Source organism: Conger conger, chromosome 14, assembly GCF_963514075.1.
Source record: "Conger conger chromosome 14, fConCon1.1, whole genome shotgun sequence".
In the NCBI taxonomy this organism is placed as follows: domain Eukaryota; kingdom Metazoa; phylum Chordata; class Actinopteri; order Anguilliformes; family Congridae; genus Conger; species Conger conger.
The window spans coordinates 38,237,060-38,259,370 of record NC_083773.1 but is presented as its reverse complement, the minus strand read 5'-3'; the positions used below and the strand labels follow the sequence as shown (position 1 = coordinate 38,259,370).

The following is a 22,311-nucleotide window of genomic DNA, read 5'->3' as shown; positions in this document are numbered from 1 at the left end:
GTCCTCCCAAGTCTGATGTTGCGGCCCTGCCGCAGCCTCTGCCTGCCCGGACACGCTCCCCGGGGTCGCCGACGCGATCGCGTAGATCCCTCACCCCTTCATCTCGTCAGTGCCCCTCTCCCGGGGAGATGATCTCTATTTCCCATTGCAGGCCTATAAAGGAGCCTGTCCCTTCTCAACCTCGTCCCCTTTTCTCTCCAACAACCCTTATAGTGGGTGATTCGATTACCCGGAAACTTCGGTTTGCGAATGCAGCTACACACTGCTTTCCTGGAGCAACGGTCCCCATCATCCTGGGTAAGCTACCGGGCCTGATGCTATCGCTCCCGTCATCTATTAGCCGGATTATTGTACACGTTGGGACAAATGACACCGCTCGTCAACAGTCAGAGCTAACGAAAAAAGATTTCAAGGACCTTTTTAAGTTTTTAAATGACTGTGGAAAGTCCGTCTTTATATCTGGTCCTTTGCCTATGCTGGGGGGGAGAGCAGAACGTTTCAGCCGAATCCTCGGTCTTAATACCTGGCTCCAGTCCGCTTGCAGAACAAATAACATAGGTTTTATCGACAATTTTAACCTATTTTGGAATCGGTTCTCCTTTTTTACGGCGGACGGAATCCATCCAAACAAGCTGGGCTCACGTGTGCTTGCTGCAAACATTCTACATGCTGTGCACTGTGCCAATGATTATGCCCGACGTGACTGACAACCAAATCGGGACAATCCTTTCCCTTCCAGGGTCAAAACACAGCCTATTGATGTGATCCCCCCCTTCTGTTCTAATGTGTTTACTGCAGGTATCCCTATTCCTGTTCGTGTGACCAATAGGCCTAGATTGTCTGACCCCTACCGTCGTGATAGTCAGGCTTGCCGTGGTATGCGAGTGCTCTGTCCAGTTGCACATATCTTAAATTCTTAAAGTGTCAATTTGGCTGTTACTCAACAGGTAAACCTTCGCATGGCTCTAATAAATGCAAGGTCAATAGTAAATAAAACATTTTTATTAAATGACTTTTTTATCTCCCGGGGATTGGATTTTATGTTTATTACGGAAACCTGGCTCCATGCTGACGAATATGCACCTTTCTCTGAACTCCTTCCCCCTGACTGTTCATTCCTCAGCTCCCCTCGCACCACTGGTAACGGTGGAGGCATAGCCTCAGTGTTTAGATCTAATCTCATGTGCCGACTGTGTCATTCCACACCTAGTTACTCTAGTTTTGACTAGACTAGAACTCCTTCCCCCTGACTGTTCATTCGGGGTCATCCCTATGTTCCCACAGCCCTATGTTCCCACATTTCTAAGATTAAATTTTTTTTCTAAATGAAATGGTTATTATTGATCGTGTAAACTGAACTTTATATATTTAGATGTCAAAATAGTCCTCAAAGGACAGCACTTGCAGATGCCTGTTCCTGGCACATATAAAAGGTTGAAAAGTACTGATGTAGAGCCCTTGAGACGGGTGCGTGGGGGTTGGACCCAAAATGCACGACTCAGAAACAATAGTAATATAAAGACCCCTCAGGGCTTTATTCGGGACGAATCCCAGGAGAGTAGTCAACACAAGCAAAGTCCATACACGTAGATCCAGCCAAACAAATACAAAACAAACAAAAAGCACGGTGCCGAGGGAAGAGGCAATCTCGTAGTCGGTAGGCGTGCAGGGAGGTCCGGTAGCAGGAGAGCTGTCAGCGGGGCAGATGAACAGACGGACGGCAGGCAGAGGCGTAGTCGTGGACGAAGCGGGAGTCGAAACCATGAAACAATCAGCGGGGCAAAAGTACAAAAACGGTAGGCGGGGACGTAGTCAAGAACAAAACGAAGGTCACAAAACAGAAATCAATAATCGATGGTCAGTAAACAGGCGTGGATCGTAACGTGTAATCAAACAGTAAGTAATGCTCAAGAGTTGCGTGAAAAAACAGAGGCAGACAATTTCGCAGTGAGCAGTTGCGCGACTGGGCTATAAATGCAGGTGTAGACAGGTGTAGACAATTAGTAAGAGCGTAGCAAGGAAATGGAAAACAGGTGCGATGGATGACAAGTTTAACAAGGAGATTAGTAATCGTTAGTAATAAACCTATCCTGCCCTAGCATTAGTAAATTAGTAAATGACATGCACGAGAAACATAAGGTAACATGAACACATGATTAGTCTTGTTAGTTTCTACCCAATCCTGATCTAGCGTTAGTAGTTTTAGTAAATAGACAAATAGAACATTAGGGGAGTGAAGGACAGAACGAGAGAGAGAGAGAGAGAAAAGGCGGAACGCAAGGTTTGCGGAAAAACATGTAAAAGTGTATGCATAACCACGACCAGTTAACGTAACAATAAACATACATCGAAACATAACACAAAGCGGGACTAAGACGATAATCACTCAACATAACCAGGTAATATAATCGTACGAAAACATAACTAGACATGACAAGAAAATAAATCGTAACAAGACATAACTAGACATGACGAGAAAATAAATCGTAACAAGAAATAAACTAAACAACATGACAAACCTAGACTAACATAATACATGATAAGACACTACGTGACTAAGACAACATGAATAAACATAAATCAACATAAAACATGGTGAGACAGACCTGAAACGTGACAGCCCTTTCCAGTTTTAAGTGAACTGCATAAATAGTGTTTTTTTTTTCTTATTTCGCTTGTTTGCTTGTTCATTAAAAACTTATAGATAATTGAACGTGTACTGTGTCTAAATTGCACAAACATACACTGGATTTCTTCAGGTCCCATGCAAGCAGCCTGCTGAGTGTGAAGTCAACTGAACATAGAGCTGTGGGAACATAGGGCTGTGGGAACATAGAGCTGTGGGAACATAGACACGCTCCCTTTCATTCCTCAGCTCCCCTCGCACCACTGGTAACGGTGGAGGCATAGCCTCAGTGTTTAGATCTAATCTCATGTGCCGACTGTGTCATTCCACACCTAGTTACTCTAGTTTTGAGTTGCAGCTCTTTGAAATGAACCTGTCCTCCCCGGTGCTCTGCGCTGTTGCTTATCGTCCACCAAAATGTAACAGGGACTTCATTAATGATTTTGCTGACTTTTTGTTGGGGATCATGGTTAAATATGACCATATTTTAATTTTAGGTGATTTTAATGTCCATGTGTGCTGTGAATCAAGACCTTTAACCAGGGAATTTCTCATCCAATCTGTATCTGGCCTGACACATGAAAAGGGACACACATTGGATCTTGTCTTATCGTTTGGTCTATCTGTTTCTGTAAATGAAATCTGTACAACAGCATGTATCTCAGATCATTTACCTGTCCTGTTTACATCTTCTATCTCTTGCTCGGGAATCAAATCACGCGCCTCCGCACGCCGTTTGCGCTCGATCAACCAGTCGACCGCATCACAGTTCTCTGATATTTTCAGCGTCTCCTCGATTTGTGCACTGGATGCAAACTGTGCTCTCAGTGCTGAGGAGCTTATCTCCATGTTTGATTTTACATGTTCTGAAATACTGGATTCTGTTGCTCCTTTTAGGCTTAGACGCACCAAAGCACTTTCAGAGCCGTGGCTTAATGATTCCACTCGTTCTCTCAGGCGCGCTTGCAGGCGCGCTGAGAGAAAGTAGAAAAAGGATAAACTCCATGTCTCTCTAGAAATCCTGCGTAGTTGCCTATCAAACTACCAGAGAGCTGTTAAAACAGCCAAACCAGAGTATATATCTACCTTAGTCTCCAAAAACACCCACAAGCCTCAGGTTCTTTTTAAGGTTTTTAATTCCCTTATTAACCCCTGTGATGTATCCCCCATCATATCTTCACCCACACTCTGTGAAAATTAAATTAAATTTTTCAATGAGAAGGTCTCTACTCTTAGGCTAGCCCACACGAGTGTTAACACATTGAGTATTACCATTGACCCTGCTCCATCTCTGTGCTCTGCCATTTTTGACCAGTTTGAGCCTATATCCCTCCCTTCGCTCTCAGATATTATTAAGCATCTGCGGCCTACATATTGCCCCTCAGACAGCATCCCCTCTCGTCTTATCAAAGAAGTTTTTGATTCAGTTGGTGCTAGCGTATTATTGCTCATCAATACCTGTCTCAGTTCAGGATGTGTCCCAGCTGCATTCAAACATGCTGTAGTGCAACCACTGCTCAAAAAGAAAAATCTTGACCCCTCGGTTCTCTCTAACTTTAGGCCTATCTCCAAGTTACCTTTTTTGTCTAAAGTATTGGAGAAAGCAGTCTTTATTCAGTTACAATCATTTTTAGGTAAAAATGACATCTGTGAAAAGTTTCAGTCTGGTTTTAAACCTCGGCACAGTACTGAAACTTCCCTTTTACGAGTTTTTAATGATCTGATAATAACTACAGACTCTGGTGAGCCTGCTATCCTGGTGCTCTTAGACTTGACAGCGGCATTTGACACCGTGAATCATGAGATTCTTTTATCTCGCCTTGAACGCTGTGTGGGTATTAAGGGGGCTGCCTTGGAGTGGTTTCGGTCGTACCTATTGGACAGGAGTTTCTCTGTCCATGTGGGAGATTACTCCTCAGATACAGCCCCACTCACTTGTGGAGTCCCTCAGGGCTCTATTCTAGGTCCTATTTTATTTCCTTTATATATGCTGCCCCTGGGGTCAATTTTCAGGAAGCATTACCTTTCTTTTCATTGCTATGCTGACGATGTACAGATTTACTTACCTGTAAAATCTCAATGCAAGAAGTCACTGCAGCTTTTACTTGCATGTCTTAAAGACTTAAAAAACTGGATGGATGCTAACTTCCTGCATTTAAATGAAAATAAGACAGAGGTTATTATGTTTGGACATCCAGCTCAATTGGGGGACATTGTTGGTGCTTTGGGCCCCCTGGCCCCCAAAAATGTTCCTGCTGCGAAAAGCCTTGGTTTCACCTTTGACAGTGCCTTTAAACTTGAGAAGCAAATTAGTGCTGTTGTCAAAGCTGCCTTTTTTCAGTTAAGACAAATAGCCAAGGTCAAGGCCTATCTTTCTCAAAAGGATTTGGAAAGAGTGGTCCATGCTTTTATAACATCTCGGCTGGACTACTGCAATTCTCTATATATAGGCTTAGACCAGTCCTCTCTCTGCCGTCTGCAGCTAGTGCAGAACGCTGCTGCCCGCCTTCTGACTGGCAAAAAGAAACGGGAGCATATTACACCAGCACTTCCATCCCTACATTGGCTTCCTGTCCGTTACAGGATAAATTTTAAAATTTTATTATTTGTTTTTAAGGCAATGAATGGTCTAGCACCTACGTACTTGTCTGAACTCCTCAATATGTATACCCCAGCTAGATCACTTAGATCATGCAATCAGCAACTTTTGGATGTCCCTATGTCGAGGAGAGCTAGGAGTGGTGACCGGGCCGTTGAGGTAGCTGGCCCCAAGTTGTGGAACAGCCTACCGCCACATATTAAATCTGCCCAAAACATAGATGTTTTTAAATCCTTGTTAAAAACCCACCTTTTTAGTGAGGCCTTTATGTCAGACATAAATGGGAAATCTAGATGTCTTTCATTTTATTTCATTTTATTTCATTTTATCTCATTTTATTTCATTTTATTTCATTTTATCTTTAATTTTATTGCCTGGTTTTGTACAGCACTTTGGTCAACCATGGTTGTTTTAAATGTGCTTTATAAATAAAGTTTATTATTATTATTATAAGGCAGAGGAGCTGTAGGCTCCGATGTACAAGGTGATGAAGGTGGAACGATGGGTGTCGAAGAGGTTCCCCACCTGGATGATAGAGAGGGTAAAAAAAAACCTTCTTTAAGCAGCAATCTCAAACTGTGCCTGGAAGGCGGCAATGTGTCTGGTTTTCATTTCATTGGTTAAAGAGTCCACACACCTTGTTCTAAAGGACTTTCTGAAATAGTCCCCCTTGTTGATACACTTCATGGAGGAAACTACTCACATGCAGAACATACAGCACAATATGGAAACACTGTACACAGGGGCTGCAGGGTCAAGAATAATATAATATGGTTCTCTATTATAACTAATGCCATTTCTTTCTCGCCACTGTGGCACCCCAGTGCCTCTGGCAGAGTGGGATGGGCATCAGAGGCACCTTCAGCAGCACGGTCAGAGACCTTTCCCCCAAGGCAGACTACTGGGGAAGCCAATTGAGGGCAAGTATTTCCCTAATTACCTGCTCACAGCCTGAGCAAGCAGCAACAGGTGAGCTGCATTCTGTTAATTGAGAAGGCCCAATGTTGAGTGCTGTTAAACAGAGGAAAACCGGAGAAGAGGAGACACAGGAGGAGAAGTGAAGATTGTGTGGGCAGTGTGAATTCCAGTACATTGTGGAAGATTGAGATAATGGATTGTTTGACAGTCTAAAGGACAGTGGAGGAAGAGCTGGAGACTGAGCTTGGATCGGGGCTAAAAGAAGGCCAGACAGAGCCTGACCTAGATGCCCCACACTAACTCTCATCCCCTCGCCTCTGCTCTCTCTCTAGGCCGAGTGAAGCCAATACCCCAGACAGGAAGGATTTCTGTTGCATTACCCCCCCCCCCCCCCCACCCCCACCCCACCCCCACCCCACACACTTCCCTCACTCGGACAAATAAATCGGACTTTCTTTGAACTTAACGCCTGACTGTGGCTCTCCTTATTTCAGTTATTGGCTTAATGGCTTAAATCAGCACATTTTATCTGTGAATTGAGTGGCTTAGGTCATAGAAATGTCATGTTCTGATTAATCACAGATGGGTGGGGTGGGAGGGGAGTTTGCAACTTGACAGGCCGGTTTGAATCAAATTACATTTAAAGGACTCTCGGCATGAGGAAAAAGATTCTCTGGTCTGATGAGACAAAAATGTAACTCTGTGGGCAGTACCCCAAGCACTTTGTCTGGGCACTGCTCATCACCTGGCTAATACCATCCCGCCAATGAAGCATGGTGGTGGCAGCATTATGCCATGTGGGCGCTTCTCAGCGGCAGGGACAGGGATACTGGTCAGAATTGAGTGCACACAACCTCAGACTGGGGTAACGGTTCACCTTTCGAAGCCACAGTAAGATCCGCAAAGCTGTTGGGCCCTTGACCAAAGCCCATTGCTCCAGGGGAGGACTCTTTTCCGTAAATGTTTCTGCAGTTACTCTAGCAGCTGACTTCACCTGCTTTCCCCAGTAGAGCAGCACATACCTCCCAGCACACATTTTTGGTTTGCTATTTAACTGCCATCACCTTGATTATGAGGAAGATTAAGGCAGAGGAGCTGTAGGCTCCGATGTACAAGGTGATGAAGGTGGAATGATGGGTGTCAAAGAGGTTCCCCTCCTGGATGATAGAGAGGGTCAAAAAAACACTTCTTTAAGCAGCAATCTCAAACTGTGCCTGGAAGGCGGCAATGTGTCTGGTTTTCAGTCAACAAGTATTCCATTGGTTAAAGAGTCCACACACCTTGTTCTAAAGGACTTTCTGAAATAGTCCCCCTTGTTGATACACTTCATGGAGGAAACTACTCACATGCAGAACATACAGCACAATATGGAAACACTGTACACAGGGGCTGCAGGTTCAAGAATAATATAATATGGTTCTCTATTATAACTAATGCCATTTCTTTCTCGCCACTGTGGCACCCCAGTGCCTCTGGCAGAGTGGGATGGGCATCAGAGGCACCTTCAGCAGCACGGTCAGAGACCCTTCCCCCAACGCAGACTACTGGGGAAGCCAATTGAGGGCAAGTATTTCCCTAATTACCTGCTCACAGCCTGAGCAAGCAGCAACAGGTGAGCTGCATTCTGTTAATTGAGAAGGCCCAATGTTGAGTGCTCTTAAACAGAGGAAAACCGGAGAAGAAGAGACACAGGAGGAGAAGTGAAGATTGTGTGGGCAGTGTGAATTCCAGTACATTGTGGAAGATTGAGATAATGGATTGTTTGACGGTCTAAAGGACAGTGGAGGAAGGGCTGGAGACTGAGCTTGGATCGGGGCTAAAAGAAGGCCAGACAGAGCCTGACCTAGATGCCCCACGTTAACTCTCACCCCCTCGCCTCTGCTCTCTCTTTAGGCCGAGTGAAGCCAATACCCCAGACAGGAAGGATTTCTGTTGCATTACCCACCCCCCCCACTTCCCTCACTCGGACAAATAAATCTGACTTTCTTTGAACTTGACGCCTGACTGTGGCTTTCCTTATTTCAGTTATTGGCTTAATGGCTTAAATCAGCACATTTTATCTGTGAATTGAGTGGCTTAGGTCATAGAAATGTCATGTTCTGATTAATCACAGATGGGTGGTGTGGGAGGGGAGTTTGCAACTTGACAGGCCGGTTTGAATCAAATTACATTTAAAGGACTCTCGGCATGAGGAAAAAGATTCTCTGGTCTGATGAGACAAAAATGTAACTCTGTGGGCAGTACCCCAAGCACTTTGTCTGGGCACTGCTCATCACCTGGCTAATACCATCCCGCCAGTGAAGCATGGTGGTGGCAGCATTATGCCATGTGGGCGCTTCTCAGCGGCAGGGACAGGGATACTGGTCAGAATTGAGTGCACACAACCTCAGACTGGGGCAACGGTTCACCTTTCAGCATGACAGTGACCAAAAGCATACAAGCAAGACAACACTGACGTCTCTGACTGTCATTGAGTGGCCCAGCCCAGATATAACCCCATCCATGCTACACCCTTTTGGTATATTCGTTGTTGACATGACAAATTATTGTTGTGTTCACATTTCTAAGATAATAAAAACTACAATGGAATAAACCCGCAAGATGGCAATGCCCGATTATCACTATGCCTCTCAGCTAGTGATAACAGCACTTTAGATCCTTATCTGCCTCTTATTTGCAAAGCAGGGCAATAAAACAACAGGCACCAACATGTCATGTAAACAGCTTACCAGGCTGGCTAAGTCACAACTGTTTTCTGACGAACGTTGTAATCCGTCCAGCCATTATGCTTTTGCCGGGACTATACCGAAGCAAATCTTGAACAACTTGTTGCATAAATGGGAGCTAGGTCATTTCACAACGGAACTAATTTAAAACATGTTGATCTTCTTGTACAGGGTTTCCTACCCTTTCCAACAAGGTATAATGTGTCATATTCAGCTGACGGACACTTTCCACAGAACTCCATACCACTTCCTGGTACGGTAACTCAAAACTTTGCAAAGGATGAGAGTAGTCGGCATTCTAATTATAAAAGGGTGAACTTCCTCAACCACTCTCAAGTGTCTTACAAACAAGCAGAAAGATATTGCCTGGATGACTGCCCATAGGTGTCTCGCCACAAGGATTTATGTATCGCTGGCACTTGGCCCTCACTGGCACACATCCACCACCTGTTCTGGGAGTGCTCTGTGGCCAGGCAGGTCTGGAGGCTTGTTTGTTCCTCTGTCTCCCATGACAGCTGAGGGCATCCTCTACAGTCCACCGGGGGAATGCAAGACAGACAAGCTCCAGCGTCAGTGGAGGATCATCAACATCACCAAGCAGGTCCTGTGAGAGACAAGGAACATCAAGGTCTACCAAAAGACATCCGTAGACCTGGTCACTCTCTGGAGGAGGATGAAAAACCTCCTCCAGGACAGCATTATTGTGGATATGGTAAATGGCAGGCATTTATATAGCACCTTTATCCAAAGCACTGTACAATTGATGCTTCTCCATTCACCCATTCATACATACACTCACACACCGACAGCGATTGGCTGCCATGCCCCGACCTAACCCCGGGGTTAGGTGTCTTGCTCAGGGACACTTCGACACAGCCTGGGCGGGGGATCGAACCGGCAACCGGCAACCCTCCAACTGCCAGACGACTGCTCTTACTGCCTGAGCCATGTCACCCATGCACAAAGACCAAAACCTGGCTAGAGGGAAGTGAGGGGTGGATCATTGGAAGGAATTCATAATATAGTCCACCCCCCACTCAAGGGACACAGAAGCCTCTCGGGACAGTAAACACGAGCAAAATTGACCTTTTCTTTACTATTTGCCCTTTGGGATTTCTTAATCCACCTTCTGTTCCTTTGTATTTTGTATTGATTTTTGTAAAGTTTTGTAAAGCTTAGATTTACTTATTTGTAATAATTTGTTTAAAGTTTTTTTAGTTAAAATATAAGATGTTTTCGTCCCCTAGTTTATGTTCAGTAATATTGTTTTGTATCTATGTTAATGTAACACTTGGGTTACTGTATAGACAACTATAAGCCACTGGACCAGTTCTAGGCTCGAAGGAGTTGTTGAGTCAATAAAATAGAAGACCAGAGACGAGAGATTTAAAATTAACAAGTCGGCAGTTTTTACATGGCCTCACAAGCACCTTTACCTCGCCTGGAAAAGGGAAACCGGGGCCCTGGAGCCAGACCTGGGAGGAGAGCTCGTTGGCGAGCGTCTGGTGGCCGGGCCTTATCCCATGGGGTCCGGCCGGGCACAGCCCGAATTGGTCACGTGGGGTCGCCGCCCTGTGGGCTCACCACCTGCAGGGGTGGGCATCGGAGTCGGGTGCTTTGCCCAACGGGCAGTAGGCAAAGGCGGGGATCCGGGCGTGCTGATCCTCGGCGTCGCAGAATGGTTCTGGGGACGTGGAACGTCACCTCTCTGGTGGGGAAGGAACCAGAGCTAGTGCGGGAGACGGAGCGATACCAACTAGATATAGTTGGGCTCACCTCCACGCACAACACTGGTGTGGGGATACTCACAAGCCACTGGCTGACAGTGTTGGACTTCCACCCGGGGAACAAGAGGGTCGCCTCTCTGCGACTACGTGTTGCTGCTTATGCACCAAATGGCAGTTCAGAGTATCCGGCCGTCTTGGAGTCACTGGGCGGCATCCTGGAAAGGGTGCCACCCAGAGACTCCATAGTTTTGCTGGGCGACTTCAACACTCACATGGGCAATGACGGAGAAACCTGGAAGGGGGTGATTGGGAGGAATGGCCTGCCCGATCTTAACCCGAGCGGTGTCTTGTTATTGGACTTCTGTGCTGGACATGGATTGTCGATAACAAACACTATGTGCGAGCATAAGGTTGCTCATAAGTGTACTTGGTACCAGAGCACCTTAGGCCAAAGATCGATGATCGACTTTGTGGTCGTATCATCAGATCTGCGGCCGTATGTCTTCGACACTCGGGGGAAGAGAGGAGCAGAGCTGTCAACTGATCACCACCTGGTGGTGAGTTGGATCAAGTGGCCGGGGAGGCTGCCGGACAGACCCGTTAAACCCAAACGTGTAGTGAGGGTGAACTGGGAACGTCTGGCGGAGGCCCCTGTCAGCAGGGTCTTCAACTCTCACCTCTGGAGGAACTTCTCACGCATCCCGGGGGAGGCTGGGGACATGGAGTCTGAGTGGGCCAAAGCCTCCATTGCAGAGGCGGCAAGCAGGAGCTGTGGCCAGAAGGTCATCGGTGCCTGTCGGGGCGGCAACCCAAGAAGGAGGCCTTTCGGGTTTGGCTGGCCCGGGGGTCCCCTGAAGCAGCAGACAGGTACCAGGTGGCCAGAAGGGCTGCGGCTTCGGCAGTCGCTGAAGCAAAAACCCGGGTATGGGAGGAGTTTATGGAGAAGGACTTTCGGTTGGCCTCGAGGAAGTTCTGGCAAACCATCCGACGACTCAGAAAGGGAAAGCAGGGCTTGTCTCAGGCTGTTTTCAGCAGGGGAGGAGGACTGCTGACCCGGACTGGGGATGTTGTGGGGCGGTGGAAAGAGCACTTCGAGGAGCTCCTGAACCAGAACAACACATCCTCTGTGGAAGAGGCAGAGCCCGAAGACTCGGGGGAATCTGCACCAATATCCCTGGCGGAAGTTGCTGAGGTAGTCAAAAAGCTCCTCAGCGGCAAGTCGCCGGGTGTGGATGAGATTCGCCCTGAGATGCTGAAGGCTCTGGACATTGTTGGGCTGTCTTGGCTGACACGCCTCTTCAGTGTTCAGGAGGTCGGGGACAGTACCTGCAGAGTGGCGGATGCCTGGAATACCCAGCTTAGCCTACTGCCACCGCGACCCGACTCCAGATAAGCAGGTGAAAATGGATGGATGGATGGATGGAAGTCAGCAGTTTACTAAACACCAGAACTGATAACACAATACCCATACACAAAATATTTACGATAAGGCAGGTGAATGACCCTTAACCCTCCTTGTTTATCCCTTTCCTTACTAGATAGTTCCTGAAGACCGGTCTATATTTACTTTGATTTATAGCCTAAATTTGACAGGTTATACCCATTTATTTGAGCTATTTTCCCTTTTTGAGTTAACCCTTTTCTTGGTTTAAGGTGAACAGGTAAGTATCCTTTAATTGCCCTTTTTTAGGTTAATTGACCCTTTAAAGTATTACCTTGACAGGAGAAATACAATCAAGATTCACCATTCAACCATTCACCATTCACACCTGGGGCGGCCTGTAGCGTAGTGGTTAAGGTAAATGACTGGGACACACAAGGCCAGTGTTCTAATCCCAGTGTAGCCACAATAAGATCTGCACAGCCGTTGGGCCCTTGAGCAAGGCCCTTAACCCTGCATTGCTCCAGGGGAGGACTGTCTCCTGCTTAGTCTAATCAACTGTACGTTGCTCTGGATAAGAGTGTCTGCCAAATGCCAATAATGTAATGTAATGTAACTCAAACATCAATACAGTACAACATTGGTAATTTAACTCTCCAAACTAAATGCAATGTCACACTCATGAAGGATAGTCCTTTTAGTTCAAGTTCAGTTCAGTATCTCAGTTCAATTTGTCCCACTCTGAGAGTGCGGAAAATACACAACCATACCGCAACAGTGATTAAGCAGTAGCCTATTTTGGTAGGTCAAATCGTATGCAGGTGATCCGGTCGCTGAGATATCTTTTCAATCCTTGCAGGTAAGAGTTCCTTGGGTGAGGCTCACCAGCTGGTGTCCTGTGCATGTGCGCTGTCTTCCATGGCCACACACGTCAATGAAGAATCCAACTCCACGTAAAAGTTATTGGGGGGAAAAAACCTGGTAGTGTGTTTCAACAATTACCAACTTCAATTTTGTTGGGATAGACCCTCAATTTGCTTCGTTAGCTATGAATTATCAATATGAATATTCTGATTGTACACACCAATAGGAAATGGGCCTAACATGATGAAACCAAAAAAAAAATGAACAAGAAAATTTTTGAATTATTGGACAAATGTCTCAGAAATCAAGAAAAATGAAAACCCTGGACCTGAAAAACTGATTTTTTTTTCTGAATTTTTTTTTACTGAAATTAATAGGAAATAAGCCTTAAAATGATGAAGAAGGAAATTAACAAGAAAATGTACAAATAATTGTAAAAATGTCTCACAGGAAATGAAGAAAAATGTTAAGCCCCGGACCGTAAAAACTGACCGAATCCACACATTTTTTAATTTAGATTTTTCTTTTAGTTGACAACATCGATAAGGTATAGCTAAGAGTGGTCCAGACCAACCTTACGAAAGTATCAGTTAGAGAAGCTATACTTCCCTAAGAATGTTTTGGGAAACATGCTGAAATCTTTCGGTACAACTTATGGACGATGTAGCGTGAAGAAGGCTTTGGGAAATGCAGCCCAAGACCACTCCTAGCTATACCTCATTGATGTTGTCAACCCACGGTAGTGGCCAACACTGTTATGACTGCAAGCCTCTGAAATCAGCTGTTGCTCCTAGTTACATCTCAAACTGTAAAGCAATATGTACACTGATAATTCTACAGTTGTAGTTGGCTAATAATGTTACTAAAATACCACATTAATGGGAGTGTTTTCATGCAAAGAATAAAATTGTACATTACAATGGATGCACATTGCACTTTATTGAATTGCCTTTTAAATTATATTTATAAACTGATGACGGAGCGATATTTAACCATAGTTCTTTCTTTGCTTTGTTGGACACTGTTGTCCTAAAACTGGCAAATTATTTTTCATTATTCAGCGCCACCTAGGGTTGCCACCTCAGTTGCCATCCTGGACACATACAAAGCTGGCAAACTGAGTAAGCCGGACTGTCAATCGCTCTCGAGGGTGCGTGAGCCTGAAGGGATGTGGTGCGTAACCTTGTGCTTGGTGCCAATTCCTCTTTCATTACAAAAATAAAGAGTGTCATTTGTGAAGGTTAATAACGTCTCTGCACAATTTGTTACATTACATTTAGGAACGAACACTGGATACGCTGTCTACATTTCATTAAGCAATACTAAAATATGCAACACTCGAAAATACTTCGATTCAGGGACATTTCGTTGCATTATTTTTTCCAGGACAGACAACAAAAATCCGGGACAGTCCCGGAGAATGCAGGACGGGTGGCAACCCTAGCGCCACCTCCTCTAAAAAAGACATCAATTTTGTTTGCTGTGAAGCAGTGGGACCGCTTCTTTCTTAGTTTTTTTCCCCGCAATAGCTTATGTTGTTTTTGTGTTAGTGCGTTTTGCTTGTTGGTGTGCTTTTATTGAAAACTTCATTATACATTTACTCTATAGACCCGTATCTTTAACATCTGTTTCTGCGAAATCATCTTCCCAGCAATTGTTGCTGTATTTACGCTGTGGTATGGGTATCCATTAGACTGTCAATTCACAAGCAGCTCATTTGCATAGCTGATAACTCAAAAACTATGAAATTGTTACCAAATAAAAGGGGGTATACATTTAAATCTATAGACTCATATCTTTAATATAAATGGTAAATGGTTGAAATTTATATAGCGCTGTACAATTGGTGCTTTTCATTCACCTATTCATACACGCACATTCACACACCAACCAGCTCATCAGGAACATTTTAGGTGTCTTGCTCAAGGACACTTTGACACACTCAGGGTGGGATCGAACTGGCAACCCTCCGACTGGCAGATGACTGCCTTTATCGCCTGAGCCAATGTCACCCCATACAGTATTGTACAGCATATTGTACAGTACGGTATGAGCATGCATTGCTTTAGACTGTCAATTGGCAAGCAGCTCATTTGAATCACTCATAAGTTTTATTTTTCATACTTTTATTTTGATAGTAAACAGACGAAGACTCACCAATAGTTTATACCGGAAGTTAATGAAAAACCGGAACTTGGAATTTGGCTTGTTTTAACGCGGCATTACGGCAATACTTTAGTCATATTATTTATTTTGGTGGTTTATATATGAACAGTGTTTCTCCAAAAAGCAAAGCCAGGGTCACGATGTCTCAGAGGAGGAGGACCGTGCCGCTTTCCCAAAAGAGAGCTTCCAAGGTAAGCGGCAAAAAGCACTAACATTACCGTTCATTAACGTTAGCTTGCTACGACTAATTTTGTTCCATGCGAAATACTTTGCTATTGCTTTAGCATGTGGTCTTTTTCAGAGAGACGCTATCGCAGGCGACAAAATTGTCATTTTGTGATCTCAGATTTATACCCTAAATGCATAGCTGCCAACTCTCACGCTTTCGGCGTGAGACACACGTATTTGCATGTGCGTGTGAAAACAGGCAAAGCGTGAGAGTTGGCAGCTATGTAAATGCTAAATGCAACCAAGTTTCCAGATTCACGGAAGAAAGTAAATTCTGCTTAATACATTTATTATTTTTCTTTTTTATAACAACATATTTAAACTTTAAACTGTTGGCTGATAAAAGGAAAAGCGGTTGCTTGGATAGTGAAATGGGTCATTCTGTAAAAAATGAACGTACGTGAGTGACCTTTTTTTTTTTTCGAACGGTATTGTGAAATCTGAAAGTAGACCGGAAAGTACAAAATCGACACAAACCCCAATTTGACTTTTTTGGTCACTCTAATAGGATAGATGTAATGAAGCTAATGCTCTCTGTTGAATATAAAGAACATTTGCACAATGGAACACCTCCCACGCCTCTGTTGATTTTTCACAGAACTATCAAATTGTAAATGGGGGCTACCTTTGGGTGTGACATTTCTATTTGACTAAATTCCTGATCCCCAGGGCTCCCAGGCGCGAGATGATTCAGGGGAGGACTACTCTTTCACTCAGCCCACCTCGTCACAAGTCCAGAGGGGCCTGGAGCGCCTCACTTCAGCCCAGTTGGACCAAAAGGTACCCCCCTCCTGTCTTTACAAAGCTCCCGCTTGTCTTCTTTAGTACATGCTGTCAGTTTAAAAGCGCTACATCCACCCGCATTGGTCAGTGAATCCAAAATGTATCGCCTAAAGAATGCATTTCCAGGTGCATCTATAAGATTCTGTATAAGTGCCCCACACTAACTTGTTATAACATTGTGCCCCATTTTCCCCATTTGTGATCATTTCCCTTATATAATATAATCCCAGTCATCCATGTAACCTGGTCCTCCTTAAAGACGTCCCAGTGTTTTGTGGCTATATTCCTATTTTACTGAGATATTACAGTTGCTTTTCAGATGGCAGAGGTGGTGCAGTTCATTCTTATTAAGGACCAGAAGAAAATTCCAATAAAGAGAGCAGGTCTGTACTTGGTATGCCTAGTAACTGGATAGCTTCCTTGTCAATTCAAATTGTTCCCAAACAATTTTCTCTCTGTCACTGTAGATATTGTGAAACACGTGATGAAGGAGTATAGGAACATCTACCCTGAGGTTATTAAGGGGGTCACTCAGACATTTGAACAGGTGCATCTTTGTGTTTGTTTTATATAATAAAATATTTGTTGAATGCAAAATGCTCTTAGATATTTGTGAGCTATGACAAACTAACATGTCAGATCTGTTATGAAGTAACTTATTTGACAGGTATAAAATGCTAACATGCTTATCATTTTAAATGCTAATATAAATTTTATACTGGCCACATATAAAATGATTACAGTTATTTGCTAGATATGAAATGGTAATGTATGTCAGATATACATTTCTCAGATAGTGAATGCTAACAGATACTTGTCTGATATAGTAAAAAACTAAAGAAACTCCCCTTTGCCTAGGTGTTTGGACTGAAGTTGGTGGAGATTGACACAAAGAATCACATGTATATCCTCATAAACAAACTGGAGCCTGTGCCTGCAGATGAAAACAGCATGTGAGTTTCTGGATTACACACAGACACACATTTACATTTACATTTACATTTTAGTCATTTTAGGCTACTTACATCTGATTTAATACAAACACTACTCACGCACCTATCTTAATGAGGCCATTTCATTGACCAGTGCCACATAAAGATGTGATAATGTTATGTACTGAGAGTTGAACTTTTGGACTGTCCTTTTACATTAATTACATTACATTAATGGCATTTGGCAGACGCTGTTATCCAGAGCGACGTACAGTTGATTAGACTAAGCAGGAGACAATCCTCCTGGAGCAATGCAGGGTTAAGGGCCTTGCTCAAGGGCCCAACGACCGTGGGGATCGAACCACCGACCTTGCAGGTCCCAGTCATGTACCTTAACCACTATGCTGCCGGTCGCCCTATTCATCCGTGCGTGTGTGTGTCTGCAGGGACCCAGGTAACCCCGGTAACCCCAGGACTGGCCTGCTCTTTGTCATTCTGAGCATCATTTTCATGAAGGGCGGAGTCGTCAAGGAGTGTGAGTGCTCGTCCCCTCCAAACGCAGTTATTCCCCAGTACTGCAGCTGCCACGTGTCCATTTTTTACGTGGTCAGAAACTGTACGGCAAACATAAGCTTGCTGCAGAGTGCAAATGCAGTTGATTGTGTGTTGACTGCGTGTGTCTATATTAGGGCAGTGTGTTACTATCCCGTTTCTCTTTCTGTAGCTGTGGTATGGAACACGCTGAAGAAGCTGAGGGTAGAGCCCGGGTAAGTGAAGAACCAGCTGCCTCTGACCACTGCTTGTTTGAGCAGTGCTAATGCCCTGTGCGGAGTGCTGCGCTAATGTTCCACTAACCATGTGAACAGCGCTATGCTAATGCACAACTACCCTTGCCGCCTAATGCCAATGCTAACGGCACTGACCTACCATCAGACCAGAAGCATCAACTGTACTGCGCTTTTGATAAAGGCGCTATATAAAACCAGACATTTACCATTTATTTACCAACCACCATGTCACTCCTTTAAATGAGTTAAACTGTCTAAGGTCCATTACTGTGTCTCTCACAGGGGGAAACATGAAGTATTTGGAGATGTGAAGAGGCTGATCACAGAGGAGTTTGTCAGACAAAAGTGAGTCTTCCTACTCGGTAAAGTGAAATTTTCATTGGCAGCAGTCCGCTAATGTCTGATGGAGGCATTGGGCAGTATTAATCCTGTTACAGTGCTAATGGTTGATTAAGTTGCATCTTATTTAAAGGTAATTTCGGCCAGACAAATGTACACTTTGAAACCCAAATTTAAGGACTATAAACACAGGCAGAGGCTGAGTCAACATGTGAGCCTTTTTGCCTTTTTGCCTTTTTCAATGATAGGAAGAGATTTACAATGGTCTCGTAACAATGTTTTAACACAAATATCTTACCTATTGTACCTTTAAGCTTTAACTCTTTCACATTCTGTGGTGTGAAGTGGAACTCCACACCCAGGGTAACCCTGTGTCCAGAGTGGCTCAGGATGTTAGCACAGTGGGCTGGGGAGCAGGGCGTCGTGTGTTCGAATCTCTGGCAGGGCTGCTGGTGTGATCAGAGCAGGTTCCCCTCAGACTATGGGCCAACCTGTTTATACCACACCACACATTAACATGGAGTCTGTCACTCAACGGAACAGTCTGTGACTCAAAGTAACGGTCTTCATACAGTCATCTTTGTACTTTTATGCCAGCACAATTTTGATTTGGGATTGTAGCACATTTTGTAGAAATGTACTCAAAAGATTGTCTTGGCCTGAATGCCATTCACACACAGGAATGTGAGAGTTCATGTGTAGCAGGAACCTGAATGTGAGGGCACTTTTTTCTGGCAGGAACCTGGAGTATGTGCGCATCCCTCACACGGACCCGCCGGAGCACGAATTTCACTGGGGAATGCGGGCGGAGAAGGAGGTCTCCAAGATGAAGATGTTGCAGTTTGTAAGCCAGGTGGGAAAGATATTTGTCACTCATTTGAAAAGTAGAATTTGCCTACACTAACTAGCCGCTAGTCTACTGATAAATCTTGAGAAACAGACGTGCAAAAGTCATGGTTTCGCAGTAGCATGATAAAACAATTACCTTACTAACTAGCAAAATATTAGACTATGCTTAATAATTTTAAGAGTTAAGATTAATAGTTCACTCTCACCTCCAAGTTGGTCCCATTTGACAATGATTGAATGACAAACTGTGCGATGTTATTTTCAACAAGCAGATTCCGCTGTTCGACGTCACCTTGCGACGCAGTCAGATTTTTTAACATTTATTTTTTCACATTGATTTTCATTTTTTAGTCCAATGTTAGTTAAGGTGGGGCTATTTTTTGTTTAGGCGGCCAGTCTTAACTATAAACTACTGCCGGAAACTGACTCTCTTGGTTAGTAGGTCATGAATCCCTTCTTTGGCCAGATTTTTTCTTATTCTAGAGTCATGAACCCTGATGTAGCTTCGGCTAGAGAGGCCTGCAGGTCTTTGGATGTTCTTCTGGGATTATGTGTGACTTCTTGGATTAGTTGTCACTGTGCCCTTGGAGAAAACTTTGGCATGCCAGCCATACCCGTGGGAACATGTTTTAAGTGGGGGGTGCTTTGGTTATGACACTATATTTTAAAGTTTTTTTCCCCTCTTTTTTTTGGGTGGGTGAACGTTGTATGACGTTGTATGACGTTGATGATAATACAGCGACCACTTACATGGTTATTGACTTGCAAAGCAAAATATAGGCTACTCACACACACACACAAACACACACACACACTCAACAGTAGCAGCAGTATCAGGGCACTGGCTCATAGGAAAGCCAGATTTACACAATAAACGTTGATGATACAGCGACCACTGACACTCTAGAGGCCAGCTACTCCTGGGAATATTTACCACTGTTCCAATTGTTCTGCATTTGGAGATAATGGCTCTCACTGGTTTGCTGAAGTCCCAGAGCCTTGTAACCATTTCCCTCCAGACTGTTATACTGTATTTCAACTTACTTGATCCTTTGATCATGGCATACCAAACGTATTAATTCATCCGAATTTAAGCCGTTCTGCAAATGCATGTGAGCTGAAATACCTCCACATTGATGTGAAAAAAAGAACAAATTATAGGGGGGGGGGGGGGAAATGTGAATTCACTGTATGTGCGAGTGAGTGAGTCTGATGGTGTCTTTCTACTTGCAGCTGCATGATCAGGAACCACAGACCTGGTCTCAGCAGTACAAAGAGGCTACAGCGGACCCCAACAGTCAGAGACCCAGGAATCTATAGCACAGCAAAGCTCCCTGCTCTTCATAAGCAATTCTCATTGCTGTACTGTTTATAAGCAGTGCTCATAGCTGTACTGTTTATAAGCAGTACTCATAGCCCTGCTGTTTCTAAGCAGTGCTCATGGTTGTTTTCCAATGTTTCAATGCAAGAGGTTTGTCATGCACTTACACAAGCACGTTAAACGCTTTACAGCTCAGTGTATATACGAGGGTATGTATAGTTTGTTTTAAATAAGGTGCGGTGTGTTTGCCTATTTTTATTAAATAATTAAATAACTGTTTCCACACTTCATGCATTCGAGCAAGTTTATATTGAAACCAGTGTCATCTTCAGCTGTTCTCAGTTGGGTGTCAATAACAGCATACCCTCTGCTTTTCTCTTACTGTGTGTGCGTGCCACTCCAGCTCCATGATGACTGGATCCAGCTGCTGCACCAGGTCCTCATAAGACTACAGAAAGGGCGACACACACACACAGACTAGCACCAGGTCCTCATAAGACTGTGGAGAGAGAGCGACACACAGAGAGAGACTGGCATCAGATCCTCATAAGACTGCAGAGAGAGGGCGACACACACACGCACAGACGGGCACCAGGTCCACATAAGTCTACAGAGAGGGCGACACACGCACAGACTGGCACCAGGTCGACTAGCACCAGGTCCTCATAAGACTGCAGAGAGAGCAACACACACAAAGACTGGCACCAGGTCCTCATAAGACTGACTGTAGTTGGTGTGTTTGTAAATAGCATGTACTATAGGTAGTGCGTAAGTAGGTAGTGTATACTGTGGTTAGACGGTACTGTATATAGTGTAATGTGTAGCCTAGTGTTTTATATGTAGTATGTATTGTAGATACGGAGTATTGTAGTTGGAGTGTGCTATAAGTAGTGTGATAGTGAATACTCTTGGTAGTGTGACCGATGTTACCTCTCCTTTGGGGTAGCGGTATTTGTCCTGGTCTCGCTGGGCAAATTCCTGTGGGTAGTTGTCCTGTATCTCCTCATACATCATTTCCTCTCACACTCCCTACACACAGGGAAGATAAACTGGCATTATATGCATGTACACATCAACACATGCATACACACACAGACATACACACACACTAACACAGACACACAAATATGCACACAGTACATGCAATGTACATACACTGTACATGCACAAACACATAATGACATAACGTGCACTCACACACACACACACACACACACACAGAAAGTCAGCAAACTTCCAGGTTCACATGAGTGTTTACATCAACCTCTAAACCATATAATATTGATTCGGACACATACACATTCTTCTACTTCCTGCTGACTCAGCTATCAGAAAAACTGCTTTATCTTGTGACTGAGCAAAACAACTTTATCTAACTGCTGACAAACAAACATACACACACGTGATTGCTTAAAATATGGTCTTGCACAACACACAGACACACACACACACTCACATAAGCACACACACCATACACACACACACACACACACACACACACAAACTTTGACTCACTACAGGTACAGTATACACCAGCCCTCTCTTTCCCCCAGCTCTTTACCTATCGAAATCCTCGTCCAGGGACACGTAGGCGAGTTTGTAGCAATCGATCCTCTTCTGGAAGTCCTCCGCTGCTTCTTCCATGCTACAGTCCTTGTAGTCCGGGCAGCTGAGCTTCACTTCCTGCCAAAACACAACATTACTTCACAACATACATACATACAAACAACAGCCCTTACGGTGCCTTAAAAAGGTACTTGTCCCCTTCCTGGTTTCCTCTATTATTGCATTTTTGTCACACTGACTGGTTTCAGATCTAAAGACAAAATGTAATATTAGACAAAGGGAGTAAAGACAAAACATTTTTATTGTGAAAAAATTCAACACACAACTCATCACTGACGTTCTCCAACACATCACATCACTTACAGGCTCCAACACACAACACCAATTTCATAATCTAACATACCACACAACATAATTTTCATACTCCAACAAGCAACTTAGGGACTTATTATTTGCCTCTGTATTCCACAATTTGAGATTTGTACATTGTAGTGCATT

At 44.2% G+C, this 22,311-nt stretch overlaps 2 protein-coding genes and 1 non-coding gene across 3 annotated transcripts in view; all 3 read left to right on the top strand.

Moving 5' to 3' along the window:
• The window catches only part of LOC133110142 (equilibrative nucleobase transporter 1-like), a 124,848-nt gene that overhangs the window by 67,682 nt on the left and 34,855 nt on the right, over window positions 1-22,311 (top strand). The gene's annotated exons all lie outside the window — the stretch shown is intronic.
• LOC133110455 (non-structural maintenance of chromosomes element 3 homolog) lies at window positions 15,028-20,532 on the top strand. The gene is made up of 10 exons (XM_061220586.1): window positions 15,028-15,198; window positions 15,905-16,015; window positions 16,338-16,401; window positions 16,486-16,565; window positions 16,877-16,971; window positions 17,397-17,485; window positions 17,675-17,717; window positions 18,021-18,083; window positions 18,816-18,930; window positions 20,160-20,532. Exons 1-10 carry the CDS (start codon window positions 15,109-15,111, stop codon window positions 20,244-20,246), a joined length of 837 nt encoding a protein of 278 aa, XP_061076570.1. The 5' UTR covers window positions 15,028-15,108; the 3' UTR covers window positions 20,247-20,532.
• LOC133110810 (small nucleolar RNA SNORA11) lies at window positions 18,527-18,617 on the top strand. Its single transcript, XR_009704942.1, has one exon. It is a non-coding gene; the product is annotated as a small nucleolar RNA SNORA11 (small nucleolar RNA).